Source organism: Heterocephalus glaber, unplaced genomic scaffold, assembly GCF_053883595.1.
Source record: "Heterocephalus glaber isolate CG9 unplaced genomic scaffold, H.glaber_assembly_v1.0 deba00001689, whole genome shotgun sequence".
Lineage (NCBI taxonomy): Eukaryota > Metazoa > Chordata > Mammalia > Rodentia > Bathyergidae > Heterocephalus > Heterocephalus glaber.
In genome coordinates this window covers 14,892,817-14,909,007 of record NW_028258414.1, presented here as the reverse complement: position 1 = coordinate 14,909,007, position 16,191 = coordinate 14,892,817, and the positions used below count along the sequence as shown (strand labels likewise).

The 16,191-nt window shown below is 55.1% G+C and overlaps 2 protein-coding genes across 19 annotated transcripts in view; one reads left to right on the top strand and one right to left on the bottom strand.

Annotated features, from left to right (window-relative positions):
• Positions 1–16,191, top strand: part of Stra6 (signaling receptor and transporter of retinol STRA6) — a 108,852-nt gene that overhangs the window by 37,688 nt on the left and 54,973 nt on the right. For 2 of the 8 annotated variants that reach the window (XM_021236936.2, XM_021236932.2), the window contains one exon: positions 10,909–11,022. The exons of the other annotated variants lie outside the window; for them this stretch is intronic. The gene's annotated coding sequence lies outside the window, so the exon portion shown is untranslated. The remainder of the gene's footprint in view (positions 1–10,908; positions 11,023–16,191) is intronic. 8 annotated transcript variants of the gene reach the window in all.
• Positions 1–16,191, bottom strand: part of Ccdc33 (coiled-coil domain containing 33) — an 88,058-nt gene that overhangs the window by 42,245 nt on the left and 29,622 nt on the right. For 9 of the 11 annotated variants that reach the window (XM_087199096.1, XM_087199098.1, XM_087199093.1 and 6 more), the window contains 5 exons: positions 9,820–9,953; positions 5,895–6,004; positions 4,180–4,287; positions 1,832–1,923; positions 543–663 (listed from right to left, as the gene is read on the bottom strand). In XM_087199096.1, the coding sequence (XP_087055222.1) occupies positions 543–663; positions 1,832–1,923; positions 4,180–4,287; positions 5,895–6,004; positions 9,820–9,953 (565 nt within the window). The remainder of the gene's footprint in view (positions 1–542; positions 664–1,831; positions 1,924–4,179; positions 4,288–5,894; positions 6,005–9,819; positions 9,954–16,191) is intronic. The other 2 variants (XM_087199100.1, XM_087199099.1) reach the window with 2 other exon arrangements.

Below are 16,191 nucleotides of genomic sequence, written 5' to 3'. Positions count from 1 at the left end.
CTTCAAACACTACCCCCATGTCCAGCCCATCCCTTGCTGTCCTCGACTGCCCTGGCCAATTCTCCCCCTATCAAAAAGTTGGGACTGCTGTCCCTAGCCACCCACGCTTCCTGTCCTCTGATTCATTAAAAATATGTATTGTGGTGAAATATATATACGACAAAATTTACCATCTTAGCCATTTTAAGTGCACAGTTCAGTGGTATTAATACATTCATATTGTGTGCAACCACCAAAAACACTTCTAGAACTTTCTCATTGCCCCAAACAGTGACTCTGCATTCATTACACAGTAACTCCTCATCCTTCCTCCAGCCCCCAGGAACACTATTCTGTTTTCTGTCTCTGTGAATATACTGATTCTGTGTCCCTCTGCACCTGGGACCAGGCAGTATTTGTCCTTCAATATCTCCTCTCCTCTGGTTTTTGCAGCTCTGAAGTCCCTGCTGGTTATTAGGTTATACATGATCTGGGCTGATATTTAACATCCCACGTGTGTAGACATGTGAGCCGCTGACAGGGTCACTAGCAGAGGGCCTTACCTGTGGGCACCCATCCTGCCTGACCTGGGGCACGTCGAAGTTCAACACTGATGAGATGGGGAAGGAGAGTGGAGTGATGGGCAGCCTCCTGGAGGCCGGGTCCCGGCTTGCCTGGGTGCCCCTGGGGAGGCAAGGAGACAGGACAGCTTGGCACTCTCTGTCCTGTGCCCAGCTGGCAGCTGGGGCTCCCTTGAGGACTCCACATTGGTGTGAGATGGGCTGCCTGGTTCAGGATAGACCTTGGCATAGCGGTTGGGCCTGATCCTGTGGGTGTTGGCCCAGCCTCAGGAGGGCTCATCTGAGTTGGGTGATGGGCTGCAGCTCCCCGGTTCCCTTGTCTGGGAATTGCTGTGGCCTTGGTCACATCTGAATAGGTCAGCTTGCCCACTTTGGAAATGACTCTCACCTTTGGGGAACCCTATCAGAGTAACTTCCCTTCCCATCTTGTGGGAATCCTGGCTTAGGCTGGAGGGGCATGGAGAGCCTTGCATATGCATGTGTGTGTGTGTGTGCATGCACGTGTACATGTGTGCCAGGCTCACTGGGGTATCAGGGAATCAGTCATCTTCATTCTTCCAATAATAAAGGGGGCCCTACAGGTCATAAAATCCCCCAGGGGTGCAAGGGAGCCAGGAAGTCGTCTTGGGCCACCAGGGCAAGTGACAGGGCAAATGAGTGCCTGTTCGCTGGGGGACTTCCCACTGTGGCCTGTGATGGCCAAAGTAGCTGGAATCCCTCCCTGAGGACAGTGATCCTACAAACTCCAAAGGAGGTGTGTGTGGGGGGCGGGGGGACTGGCCAGGGAGACCTCGAGGAGGTGAGGGAAGGGACTTCCATGTGGAATTCCAAGATGGCCTTAGGCTGCTTCCACTGGGGATAGCTACCCCAGTGGCTGGAGCCTGTGGCCCTAAAGCAGAGTGGGGGAGGGAGCTGTGGAGACGATGGTCAGGAGATGGGAGGCAGGTTTGGAGCAGCAGAGGCACCTGGGCGGGGAGGGGTCCTCAGCCCTCACTGCACAAAGCTCCCAGCTCTCCAGGCCTGTGCAGCCCCACCCCTGCCCACCTGCCCAGGAACCACCCCTGCTGCCCCTCTCCTGGCCCTGAGGTCACCTGGGGAAAGGAAGGCCTGGCCTGCTGTGGGAAGCTCTTGGGACCTCAGAGGCAATGTGGGGAAGCTTTGCTGCATCATGAGGGCAGAACAGGCTTCTAGGGCTCCTGGAATTGGCCCCTGCCATCCTCTGTCCTCCAGCCCCCTCCTTCCTGGCCCACGCCCACCTGGGCCCCACTCACTTAAACTCCCTGAGGCTGGGAACCACCCGGGCAATCACCACCATGGGGTTGGAGTTGTTGACCAGAGGCTCATTGACTCCCCTGAGAAAGACCTGGAGAAGACAAGAGGCAGATGAGGCCCATGTGGACCTGGCCCCTGTGGACATGGCCAGCCTGCCTGCCGGCCATCTTTCTTCCCCAGTAAGACCATCTCTGCCTTCAACCCCCACACTGCCCTTTCCTGCCCCAGCTGCTCTTGGTTCTTGCTCTGCTCTCTCTCTGCCTGGGGCCTGTGCCCCTGAGTGCCTTGGGGCACTGCTGGAGCTCAGTAGGGGCCCTCGAACACCAGCTGCCTCTGAGGACAAGGTCCAGGGTGAGAGGGGCTGGGAGTGTGGGGTCAGTAGTGTGGGGTCCTGGGGCAGGACAAGGGTGGGTGAGGCACTGTGCTTTCTCTATGTTTCTGTCCATCAAAGGGGGCACAAAGCCTGGTTCTGGGTCCTCCTGGATCTCTGATTAGATTTTTTTGTAAGAGGACACTTTGTAAACTGAGGCCATCAAGCACAGATCTGGTCTCTCCAATCACATTGAGCTTCCCACCAAGGTCAGAGGTCACAGTCTGACCCCCATTCACAGTGGCCATCACTGGTGCCTGCTCACCCCAGGGATTTTCCTGATTTGGAAGGGAATCCCCAGCACCAGGATCTCTGGGCTCCTCTGCCTCACCACCCCCCACCCTGAATGACCTCCGTCCTCTGTCACCTCTTGGGCCTCCCTCCACCCTGGACCCGAATGCCATCTCCTCCTAGGACTTCCAGTGGCAGCAGCAAAGCGGCCATGTTCCCAGGGAATGGTGGTGGGCAAAAGTATTGTCCTAACCCTCACTGTCACCTGCTTAGCCCAGCCCTAGGCCAGAGGGAAAAGACAGGGATTCTGGCCTTGCATTCCCCTTGTCCATCCTAGAAGCTCCTGATCCAGCCTCTGACCCTCACCTCTCACCTCTTCACCTTCACTGGTGCACAGCAAGGAACCGCACCTAGGACAAAACTGGGGGGAGGAAGAGCCCTCACCAGGTCCCCTTTAGCTGGTCACTCTGGCATGTGCTTGCTCCATCCTGGGCCTCAGTTTCCCAGCTTGCACACTGAGGATTTGGGCCAATCCCTGGGGTCTTTCTAGCTCTGGCCTTTAGTGGAAGGAGAGGGCCCAGGAGGGGGGCTCATGCTGGATCCACCCCTTGTCCTCCTTCCCCTCAGCACTGTCCCCTGGGCCCCTCTGCCAGGATCCTGCTCAGCTGGTGCAAGCTGAGGAGTGCGTGACAGACCCCAGGACCTCCCAGTGGGTCTCTGACGGTGGCATCACTGGAAGACTGTCAGGCCCTGTTGCTGACAAGGACTCCAAAAAATGTAAGGTAGGGGGCTAGACAGTATGGGTGCCACTTCACACCGGTTCTATGCTGGTTTTGGTCAGGTGTGGATGAGAGCTGCCTGAGCATACCTCCTCACAACAGGTGGGACAAGCAAGTTCTCTCCCTGCACATATGGCTAAAGAACAGTGCCTGCCCTGCCAGTCTCACAGAGCTTGGAAGGGAGGGGATCAGATGAGCCACACTGGGTAAGGCACCTGGGGCTGGGTCCTGTGGGTCACCTCCAGGCCATGCTGGTGTGATCTGTCACCCATGGGCAGTTTGAAGGCTGCAGGGAAGGGGGAAGGGCCAGGTCCCCGCACTGTGTCTGCCTTGAGCATCAACTCTTTCTCCCTCTCGAGGGCACTGAAAGGCCAAGTGTGAAAGGTGATGGGTCTGGGATGGAGACTGGGCCTGAGCTAGACCCAGGCCTGGCCTGGCTAATGGAAGAGGCTGTGTGAGTTAGTGATGAATGAATGAATGAATGAATGAGCTCCTGAATACCTAATCAGCAGACTAGCCAAACTTCAGGCAGAGTCAGGGATGGCCAGAGCTTTTGCCTGGGGCACTTGGGTCAGGGATCACTGCCTGGAGAAAGAACCAATTGAAATTAGCCAGGGGCTATGGCCCAAGGCAGGGAGTGCAGGGTCTTCCCCCACTTCCTTGAGATGCAGGGAGTCCTGAGGCTATGGGAGGCTCTGGTCCTGGTCCTCCCTGCAGCACAGGGCAAGGGTGAGTAGCAGAGCTGTAACCAAGGACAGGAGAGGCTGGAACATCTGTCTCGTCCCACATCACAGCTATCCTCACCAACTACTCTGGCTATTTAGGGAACTTCTGGCTGCTTTTGCTTGTCTTGGATTTCTTCCCTGGACGGCTCTGTTCCACACTTCCAGGCCAGGCAGAGGTGGCTGTGGGCAGACTCTGGGCATCTCCCCACCCAAGCACCAGCTCAGAGGCCTAGGCCTGGTACCTCCAGAGCTGTGTGGTCACAGCCGATGTAGCGAGGGATGAAGCTGCCTTTCCGAATGATGGTCACGTATAGCTGGGTCTTGGCAGTGGCTTTGTTGGAGTCCTCAGTCTGGATGGGATAGGGACAGAGCGGGAACAGAAGACACACAAGGAGGAGCATGTCTGAGGGGCAGAGCTTGGCCATAAATCCAGTCCTCTGCAACCATCACTTGGCATTGCTCCACCGGGGCTCTGAACGATAATTAAAGCTCATGGTCCCCATGAGCCCTTCCAAGGAGATCAATATAATAAATCTCCCTTTTCCATTTGAATATTTCATCACCCTTGCAAGGGCCACCCAGGCCTGCTGTCTGGGTGAAGAGGTGATAACGAGGCTGGGTTATTAATGGACAGAGGGGTGGGGCCTGGGAGAAGCTCCGGAATGCAGCTCCAGGGCTGAGTTTCCAGGCATCATGCATCTCCAGGCCTTTGTTTCCCTGTCCTGCCTGGTGCTTCCTCCTGGAGCTTTGGGGTCTGTTCCAGGTCTAGGGAAGGTAGAGAGCCCTGGGGCCATGCTCAGAGAGTTGCCTAGTGGGAAGGTCAGTGCTGGGGTCTGGAGGAGGGGGTGAGGAGGGAATGTCCAGACCTGAGCAGCTTCCATGGGCCAGAAACTCTGGATCTCTCTGCAGAACCCTCCAAATGACCCTATCAGGCTGGAACTGTCTGGGGCCTGGCACTAAGTGACCTCCCATGAGCATCCAGCTGATGAGTGGCAGGCATGGGACAGGAATCCAGACAATCTGCCCTCACTGTTTTTCACTCCAGACCACTCCAGGCGTCTGCAGTGCATGGAGGCAGGAGAGGACAGGGGTGCTGCTGCTTATCTGTGGCTCAGTGTGTGGCATATTATAGGTCCTTAATTAGCACTTGAGCAATGAGAGATTGAGTTCTCCCCTCCACCAATCAGTACTGGGCAGGGAGCAGAGGACCCGGAGGCTTCCCACTTCAGCTGGAGCTGTCTCTGAGGGCAGCGTTCCAGAGAAAGCTTAATCCCCTGGCCTTCTTGCCAACATGGCAGGTGGAGGCAGCACAGAAAGAGCTGGCTTGGAAGCCAGCATGACCTGGGCTCACCCTTAGCTGCCACTCAGAGCTTGCTCTGGGACCCAGGGTGAGAGGACTCCTCTCCCAGAGCCACAGTCCCTTGGGGCAAATGTAATTGACCTTGAGGGTTAGGGATGTATGTGAAGCATGTAGCTCAGGACTGGAGCACAGTAGGGACTTTGAAAATACTCTTTAATTGGTGCATTCACTCAGTGTGGTAGTTGTTTTATGCAAATTGGGTTGCTTTATAGAGATGAATGTGTAGAATTCCAAATTCCTTTTTGTTCTGTATTGTTCTGTTGAGACAAGGTTTCACTGTGTAGTTCAGGCTGGTCTTGAACTCACCATGTAGCTCAGAGTCACCTCAAACTCACTGTGATTCTCCTGCCTTAGCCTCCTGAGTGCTGGGATTATAGATGTGCAACACCACACACAGCACAAAGAATTTCAAATTCTTGTGGACATCATTCCTATTAGGAGCTGAATCCTATGTAGTTCTAGACTTGTCTTGCTATGGGGTGGGCATATGATGCCCAAGTTGCTCTTGAGGAGTATTTGGGGGTATCAAAGTGCTCCTCACTAGTTCTTCTTTTATCTGACCAGAGGTCATACCCAGAGCCCAAGGCTGTGACTCACCTTCCCCAGCTCAAAGTGGTAGGGGTGGAAGACACGCAAGTACTTGATGGGGATCCCATAAGACAAGAGCTCCTCTTTCTTTTTGTTGTCCACCACCTTGAGGACCACATCTGGAGAGAGAAAAAGAGCACAGAGTCAGAGAAAGGCCCAGATACCTTCTCTCCCAGCAAGGAGAGGCAGTGTGAGGTGAGAGACACTGCTGAGCAGAGGGGGCAGGGGCCACATGCAGAAATCAGCACATTTGTCCTATGTGGACACACGGGTGCACTGCTCGAGTCCCTGCACATTGTAAGACTCCATGGCAGGTGCTGTTAGGACCCAAAATATGGTTTTCTCCTGTGGTCAAGAAACACCCAGCCCAGAGGTACAACACAGAGCTGAGCCCAGCCCCCCAGGGTGACAGGCACATGTGCCCCCAGACACACACAGGCAAGCAGGGACAGTCCTCTCTTCAGGAGAAAGGAGTGGTCATCAACACTCCCATCAGCTTTGCAGGCAGGATGGGAGGGGTTATCTCCCCATGTTACAGGTGGGAAGACTGAGGCTTAGTCAAGAAAAATGATCTACCCAAGAAATCCTTCAATGCAGCTGTCAACAAAGGTCTACTCCAAAACTAGTCTCAATGCCAGGAATAACACTTTCCCAAATGACCACATTTTCCCATCCAGTGGTGTGGACTTTAAGATGAACTCCAATGTCCTGGACATAATCATATAGTCCCACTTCATGAGCATCTGCTCTGTGCCAGACATAGGGATGGGGCTCTTTTGTCGCTACCCTTTATGGTGGGTGTCACCATCTCTGTTTTTGCAACATGGGCATGGAGTGCAGAGGGGTTACATAACCAGCTGACATCACACAGCTCGGAAATGGATGATAGGAGAGGCTGGGTTTGGTGACCTTTGAGGCAACTTCCTGTTCCTCAAAAATCTATAATGTGAGGAGGAGGAAAATGAGATGGGGAAGGAGGGAAGGAAGGAAGGATAGAGGAGGGATGAAGGAGGGAGAGAGATGGAGGAAGGAGGAGGAAAAAGAGCGATCTAGAGGAGAATGAGGAAGGAAGTTGAGGGAGGGGGATGCGTGCCTGCCGGAGACCCTTGGGAACCCTTCCTCTGCCGTGGGCCACGTTTCAGCACCGGGGACAGCAGCAATGCTGGAGGCTGACAGACCCGAAGCCCAGGGCTGAGCCCAATCAAGCAGCACCTGGGCCCCTTGGAGATGATGAGTCATTTGGAGGGGAGGGTGGAGAAGGAAGTGGGGGGCGTTACTAACCTTCTTCCTCTTGAGCTTTCGCACAGACACCCTGAACTCACAGAGAGGGAAAGATATTTGCCAAGAGTTGTCTATAGGGTTCATGCTCAAGGGGAAGAGGGCAAAGGGGAACCACAAGGTCTTGAGATTGACTTAAGAAAGTAGAGTAAGGCAAGGGATTTGAATTCATCAGACCTGGGCTCTAGGACCAAGACTAATGTGCTCTGTGACCTTGAGCAAGTCAACCTCTCAGAGCTCCATTTGTCTGCTCTGCAAAATGTTAATACTTAAGCAAACAAACCGATGAAGAAAGAAACCCTATCTCCCTCCTAGGACTGTTGGGGGAGGAGAGTGTGTATTTCAAGCTATAAAATTCTATGAAATGCTCCTTGTGTCCATCACCATTTACCTCTTTGTTAATAATCTGCAGCTCTCTACACGTTCACCCAGCCCTGAGCAGAGAGGAGAAAACCAGCTGGGGTCCTGTGTTCCTGGCTGCAGCCGTGCATGCCCACTCACCATGGGCCAGGGCTGAATCTGATTGGGATTTGCTGAGGCTAACCAGGAGGGCACTATACCATGTTCCCCCAACCCCCAGCAGTGGGCTGTGACAGGGGGACAATGGCCACCCCTCCTGCTCCTGTCTGCACGCTGCACACACGCTTCATCAGCTTCTTCTCTGGACATTGTGCCCTTCCGGCCTCCTGCTGCTCCCTTTGTGCACTCAACAAGCCATTTCTGCTGCTGCTTTCTTTGGCCCTGACCCAGGGTCTGCAATGCCCCTTTGCTTTTCAATGCCCCTTTGTGCTACCTCCCACCCTCCTCCTGCCTCTTGGCCTGCCACCCCCCGATTCCCTCCATAGATGTCAGCAAAGCAACTGGTTCTCACCAGGTTTCAACAAGCTACTCGGACCTGCAGATATTGCCTGCCAATATTCCCTGCCTGCCCGTGTGGCCTCCCCATGGTCCTGTCCCTCCTGCAGTTGTCCTGTCCTCTTTCTGCTGCACAGATGGACCCTGGGGCTACTGACCTCATCCTATCCTTTCCCCATCACCCCAGATGTCTACCGCCCAGGGCAGGACCCAGCCCAGGTCTGTGCTCCCAGCCCCTAACTTCCTGAACACACAGACACACATACACACACTCATGCAATGCCACATGCACACCACCATCCAGATACCAGTGTATCGATGCACACACAGAACACAGCTGCAGCCACACACACACCTATGCACAGATACAAGACACAGAAATGCATGCCTATAGGCACAGAGAAAGCATGCCCCCACGCACACAGTAATATTCACACGAACATGAGCCAGCATGCAGGCATTCACAAAGATACTAGCACACTCGCATGCACAGGCCTCTTCATGAAATCCTAGGCCAATTTGTCCTCCTCTTTTGCATCTTCCTGAACCATCTCCACAGCTCCACCTATCCCTTTACAGGCAGAAAAACCAATTCTCTGCCTTGACCCAGAACTGGACTCCTCCCCTTCACGGAGGCCCTCCCTCCCTATTCTGTCTCCCTCCCAGTCTCTGGCAGCCGGTTTGCTCTTTGTGAAGGGAACAAGGAATTCTGGCCCTACAAGATCCCAAAGAGAGAGAAGCCTGTCCTTTCTGGAGCACACCAGTAGGAAGACAGCCGAGGGGGTTCTCACTAGATGAGACCAGGGACCTGCCCTCTGGTTTGGGCTGCGGGTGCCAGAGGCAGTGCCCTACAGCAGCCCTGGCACCACCAGGCAGTGCTCCTGGGGGCCAGCCCCAGCTCTTCCCTGAGAGTTGATGTCAGATGAGCCCACAGTGTGGAACACAATTGTACACATCCAGAAAGTACCTGGAGGCTCCTTATGAGACCCCAAGAGGTCTATGCAAGAATGAGGATTAAGAAACCAGATTTAGCTCAGTGGTTCTGGCGCCTGCCTTGCAAGCACAAGGTCCTGAGTTCAATCCCCAGTACCAAAAAAAAAAAAAAGAAAGAAAAAGAAAGAAAGAAACAGGCACGGTGGCATATGCCTCTAACCCCACTACATGGGAGGCAGAGGCACGAAGATTGCAAGTTCAAGACCAGCTGGGCACTTATGGAAATTCTGTTTAGAAATAAAAATTTTCAAAAGGGTGTGTTCTATCCCCATTACTTAAAACAAAACAACCCATCCAAGACTTAAATGGAAGCAACTAGAATGCTGGGGTGCTGGTGAGAAGACACAGTGCTGAGTCCTGGGTCCTCTGCTTTCTGAGAACTTCTGCTTCAGTCAGTTATCAAATCTCCTGAACCAGAGTCCTCCTTTACACAGGAGCGGGGTGGCTCCTCCCGAGAGGTGGTGATGCCAATGACAAATGTGGAGGACATGCCAGGAAGCCATAAAGTGCCTTTTCAGGGGAGACGGCAGTAATAACAACCATGGAAATAATAACATCAGCAATAAAATGATAAGCATGCATTGTCTGGCAAATTCATTTATGTGGAACAAGTCATTTTTGGAGCAGGCCAGAGACATGAGGCGTGACGGTATTACGATTTGTTTTTTGAGTGCTTTTAACTGTACCCAGGGGGTTGTTCAGGTGGCTCCCAGCTGAGCAGAGAGAGAGGCTGCTTGTGCCTTTCATGGCTGGCGGGTCACGGTTTCAGCCCCTCGAATACACACCAGCCTCCCAGCCCCAGCCTCACCTTCTTGCCCTGCCTCCTCTTCGGGAATCTGCATTTGCACTGAGTCTCCCCAGATGGGGTTTCGCGTGGGTTCTGAGGTCACAGAAGTGACTGCCCTGGAGCTCTGCTTGTTGTCTTCCTCAGATGTGGTTTTCCTGGGGAGGGAGGGGCAGGGGGAGTGTGGGGAGGCCTACTCCACTGTTTATAAATCCAAGTGACACTCATGCCACCCTGGGCCCAGGAGACACCAGGCCTGTCCCCTCTGCTGTCCTGCTTCCCTGGTGACCACACTGTCTCACTGGCCACAGCTGAGGCTTCATTGACCCAGGTCTAGGGTGGGGCAGACAGACGCCATGCCTGTCTGCCACCCTGCCTCTCGCCGGGGCTCCCACCAGACACCCGTGTGTGTGGACCCCCTCCTTACCTGGCCCCTCCCCAAGGCTTGGTTCAGGGGAGGAAGCTTCTGACAGCCTGCATGAATGAATGTGCAATGCCTACCTAGCTATCCATGCCTCTTGGTCTTCAATTCCCTAAGCATCTGGACCAGATTCCTGGGATGGCCCAGCTGCCCCAGCTGGGACTCTTAGTGGAGCACACTGCTCTCCTGCAGTGCCTACTGGGTGCCAGGGCCCTGACTGGGCACTCATAGCTGGGCACCAGGGCAGAAGTAAGTGCCCACAGGCAAGGTGGCAGCTTGGCCCTCTGCACTCCTGCATAGCCCCCAGCAACCTGGGGTACATGCCCCGAGATCCAGAGCCACCAGCCAGCTCAGTGAAAGCTAACACTGCTTGTGTTGCAGTATATCCTGTTGGGCTGCAAGTGGTGCTGCTACCTAACCTGGAGTCACCCTGGCACACTGGCAAAGGAGGTGTGGTGCATACATAGTAACCGGGTGGGAAGCAGGGACTGTGATAGTGTCCCCACCAGCCCTTAGCTCACCTCAAAGCCCCAAAACAAGTGTGTGTGGAACAGTTGCCTTAGAAACCCAGATGCAGTCTGCCCAGCACCTCAGCAACACCAGCCTGTAGTACTTCCTTCTCAGCCCAGCAGTGCCCCTTCTCTGAGAAGCCCTGGGATGCCCTGGGCCTCATTGCTGCCTCTGTCCCTTAGACTTCAGTGACACTGCAGCTGACTCCTGTGCCCTGGCTCCTAACCGTTCTTGGGAGAGTCCTAGTGCCAAGCTCTGAGGTCAAAGTAGATCCCCTGCTCTGCTCTGATAGAGAGGTGAGTGGCATAACGATTCTATCAGCATCCTGTAGTCACAGCACCGGGATTCCAAGTCCCAGCTCTGCCCTACCAGCTGTGTGACTCTGGCCAAGGTGCACAGCCTCCCTTGGCATTACTTCCTTCATCTGGGAAATGGGGTGGGCATGGGACCCATCTTGCTGGGTTGGGTGGAAATGAAATGAACACATGAATGTACTGGCTGGCACACTGGTAAGCACAGGAAATGTTAATAATTATTATTAGCATGTAAGTATAAATGAATCCCTTATTATTAGTCAATAGTTTGAAGATCTTGGACTCAGTGGCCCTTCCATGGCCAGCGCCCTTGCCCCTGGCCTGGTTTCTTCCCAGGATGACCCCCAATTCTGGGTCTGTGACTGCGGGGGTCTCTAGCTGCCATGGCTGAGCTGTGGAGCATGGGCTCTGGAGTTAGAGGCTGAGTTTTCCCCTGTATCCCTCCTGGCACGAGGCCTCCCTGATGAGCCTCAGCTCCTCCTCTGTAGGAGGCTGGCTGTGAGCTTCACAAAGAAAAAACCTGTCACTCCTAGGACATAGGTGGCCCATCTGTGCGATCCCCCTGGGTGATAAAACCCAACCTGGGCGATACAACCCAACCTGAGCTTTCCCCAAAGGGAAGAAGGTAAGCACTGAAGGACTGGGGTTGGAGGGGTGTGTCTCCCAGAGAGCCTGAGCACTCTGGACCCATGCCCTTCAGGCCCTGCAGACCTGAGCGTGCTCCTGACACCTGCAGATGGCCGTGGCCCAGAGTGGGGGCTGTGAGCCTGGAGAGGGAGCCACATGAGACCCAGCAGGGCATCAGGGCCCAGCCCACCCATTTGCCCCCAACCCTTCCTCCCAGCTCCAGGACCTTGACTGAGGGTGCAGTACAAACCCTCCCTGCCACTCTGAGCCCTGGTCTCCCTCCTGACCTCCACCCCAAGTCAGAGACCTCAGAGCTCTCAGGGGTCCCCTCCTGCCACAGGCCACTACTTTGCCCTCACAGCAGCTGTGCACTGTGACATTCCTTGGCTTCTCTGCCAGGGACCTGCATGTGGCAGTAGCAGACAGGTGAAAGTGCCAGGTGTGTAAGGAGGGAGGCAGCCTGTCTACACCCCAAATGTCCCCAAACCTACTCCTGGTGGGATATTCAAGTGGCTCTGTGTGACCAGAGAAGATAGAACCAAAGGTGTGAAGCCATAGCAGTGCAGGCAGAGGATTCGGGCTGGACCCTGAACAGTACTTGCTAGCCTGTCTCAGGCCTTCTGATGTCTGTGCCCCTGGTGCCCTCCCCTTCTCCATATGACAGTGGGTAGGGAGGCTGGGCTGGTGGGATGCATTCCAGGTGTTAACAGATGGGAAGAGCTATGAGCCCAGGCCAAGGGCTGATTCCCTCAGGTCTACGAAGAGTTAAGTCTCCCCCTGCCAGTCCCTGACACTCAGAGGTCTGCAGGGCTGGGTGAGGGAGATGGAGCTGGGTGGGAGGGGGAGGCCCCAGGGAGGGGAGGCTTTTAGCAGGTGGAGGAAGCTATCAGGGCAATGGCTTTTCCTGGCACTGCTGACTCCTCTGTGCCTGGATGCAATTCTAGCAACTAGAGAGCAAGAGGGCCTCTGATTGCTCACCAAATAGCCAGGGGACTTGCTCAGTCCCTGCCCCCACCTGCACTGCCAGCTGGGAATGTGGCTGAGTTCTATGCACTGCCCCAGGGCCTGTTGAAGACCCCCATCCCTGCAGGCTGTCTGCAAGGACAGACACCCCCTCCTGCCCCCAAAGATCTGTCCTGGCTCTGCACCCTGGCGCCAGGCAGGCAGGGGCAGGAGCTGACAGTGGTGCCTGCTGTCTTGGGCTCAGAATTAATCCAGCCGCAGCAGGCTGGGACTGAGGGTGGCGTCAGAGGCAGGGTGTGGGTGTCCTGGGCCCCAGCTGCTGGCTGCAGGAGAATATAACTCCAGGGCTCAGCAGGGGTGCATGCGTGTGTGTGTGTGTGTGTGTGTGTGTGTGTGTGTGTGTGGGTGGGTGGGTGTGTGTGGGTGTGTGTGTGTGTGTGGTGTGTGTGTGTTTGATAAATGCCAGGCCCAAGCCTCTGGTCCCTGGAGCCCCACCCCAGCAGGGTAGAGAGGCCAGGCCCAAGCGAGTGAGATGGAAGAGAACTCAGCTTTGATTCCCCAAGGTCATGGTCAAGAGAAAGTGGGTTGTCTAGTTCCCTGGGGCTGGGACTGTGGAGGGCAGTAGAGGAAAAGCACAGGACACTGATGGAGAGAGAGGGAGCTCACGAGCCTGCAGGGAACACACACACTGCCCTAGGAGGACTCTGGGCCATACCAGACCCTGAGCAGCCTAGAGGTCCTCTAGTCACACCTGAGCTCTCCAGCTGCCCCCCAGGTCCCCTTGGCCTCCTCAGAGCAACAAATCACAAATGACAGTCAAAGTCTGACTGCCTCCCAGGCAGAGCTCTAGAAGCCCAGAACGCAGGTGACCTACCTTTTTCTGGGTGCCAGTCTTAGGGAAGCCTCTAAGAAAACAAAAGAAAGGGAAGGGTTGAGATCCAGGTCTGCTCTGGCTGTAGGATCCTGGCTGGGAAGGCTTCTAGGATGATAGAAAAGACCAGAGGAAACTTCCCAGAAGCCCCTGGGAAGGAAGCAGTCAGGCAGGTGCTGAGCCAGATGACAAAGGGCAGACCCTTAGGTGGATGGGCAACAGGATAAGGGGTTTTGTGACCCTTTGATGTAATGAGCTCAGTGGGGCAACTTGGAAGGAGGTGGGAGAACAGATTCAGGCTGAGTCCTTTGAGCCAGCTGTCCTGTGAAGGTGGGGACATTTCCCTCTTCTGCATCCTCCATGCCAACCTCTGAGCCATGAGAACAGCCTCCCCATCCTCCAGAGTCCATGAGGAGCCAGACTCCTGGGCCACAGGCCTCTCTCTGTCCTTGGAAAGCACTGAAAACTTAATGATCTTTTACCTGAACCCAGAGCCCAGCCTCAGGCATCAGGGACAGGAGTTGGGGAGGGGCCCTCTGCAGAGGGCCATCGAATGGCATGGTCAGAGGCTGAATTCCTATGTCTGAGGCCACCTGGCTGGCCTGGAGAGAGGGCTCTGGGCGGAGGGCAGGTTCACAGAGATGTGGAGGAGGGCTCCCCATGGAGGACAGAGCCTGAGGCTGGGAGCTGGCTCCTGCACAATCAGTCATGGGAGGGAGGGATAGGCTGCTTGGTCCAGTTTCCAAGGGTTTTAGCAGCCTGGAGAGTTCCAGCCTCTCCTTTCCAGGCCACCTGCAGTGTCCCTGAGGCCAAGCAGGCAGGAGGACCAAGCCCCTAGGAATGCTGGGAAAGAAGTACCCAGAGGCTCTTCCAACAGGAGAGGGGCTGAGGTCTGAGGCAGGGAGGGTCCAGCCTGAAGCCTCCTTCTTACCCCTCTTTCATTTCCCCAGATATAGCCCACCATCCGAGGCCTGCACAGCAAGGTCCCCAAGGAAGGTGGCTGGTCCGGCTGGGTTCTGAGTCTCTGGAGGCCCCACTTTTTCCTGTTTGTTTTTGGTACCAGGGATTGCACTTGGAACCTTGCACTTTCCAGCCAGGCAGTGGAACCAATGAGCTAAATCCCCAGCCCTGGAGGCCCCACTTACAGCATGAGCTGGGCATTACTCTTGGCAACGTGGTGGGCTCTCATTCTGGGCTTCATCTATTAATTGGACTCTAATGAACTGTCACTAATTGCTGATGGTGCTACCACCCTGCAAGGGGGCCTCGATTGACAGACTAACTGATTTAGGACTCAGGATCCAGTGGGTATAAGCTGGATGTCAGCATCTATGGTCAATCCATCCCACCTGCAGGGGCCAGGCCCCTCCTCTGCAGGGAGGAAGTCTGCTCTGGAAATAGGCAAGGGCACATTCCAGGGAGCGCTGAGATTCCAAGGAATTCTCTGGTCAAGGCAAACATCTCTGAAAAATAGGGCTGCTTTTCCCCTACCCACACTGCATCTGAGTCACCCAGGTGTTCCCGGGGACCTCTTCATGGGCAGCACGAACCCCTCACCCCACCCACAGCACTCAGGGAGGCAGGTGAGGCAGAGGAGCCTCCCCAGGTGGCCCAGAGAGAACCCAGGAAAGTGAGACTCAGGCCCTATATGTTGGGTCATTTTTTGTCAAATCTACCTTTTTCTGGAAGGGGATTTTCTTGTTTTCCAAAGATACTTCTTTCTCTGTTTGAGGCTGGGACAGTGCAGGGCCCAGAAAAGGCCCTGCTTGCACCACCTGCCAGCCTTTGCAGGGCCTTGCTGTGGTCTGTCCTGTGTGAGGACAGACCCCCATGGCTGGTGAGGTCCTGGAGCAAGAGGGAGGAGGACCTCTGGGGTCAACTCTGGAGCCCATGTGGTGGAGTGGCAGTGCCCTCAGAAGAGAAGGCCTGGGTGAGCCAACATGGAGGCCCTGGCTGTGACTTGGAGTCCTCTCGAGGAAGACAACTGTCACTCTGAATGCCCACTCTCCCATGTGCCACTGTCTCAGTCCCAGGCTGCCTGGGAAGTCAGTGAGCGCCAGGGGAGGGAGAAGGTTTCGGCCACCTACTGTGCCCTTCCAGGCCTGGCTCCTTGGTTCCCATCTTCCCTATCATAATGCCCATGGTCTCTCCCATTTCCCAGGCCAGTCATGTTAGTGCTTGGGCTTGTGGGTCATGGGTTCCCGTCCTGGCCTCTGGCTCTACTGTTACCGATGGGAGGCTCATCCCTTAAACATCCTTGAGCTCAGCTCCTCCCTGATCATCATGCACTGTGTATCTCACCGGCTCCTTATGAACAGCAGAGGCCAGAGGAGGGGAAGGGAACCTGGGGGAGAGAAATCCAGGGAAAGTAGAGTTGCAGAGGACCAGTGGGGTTGGAGCTGGGAGCATCAAAACGTTGTCAGGCCTGGGACAAACATAGACAGTAGCCCGAGGCAGGGGAGTGAATCAGGAGTGGGGCTGGCTGTTCTTGAGGTGAGAAGAAGGGTCCTCCAGCAGGGGCCTGTCAGCCAGGTGTGGTGGCACATGCCTGCTACCCAGGACCTGGGAGGCTGAGGCAGGAGGACTGTGAGTTCAAGTCCAGCCTGAACTATATAGTGAGGCCCTGTCTCAAAATTTTAAAAATAGGAGAAGGAAGAAGAATAGGAGGAGACATGCTGTTATGGTTTATA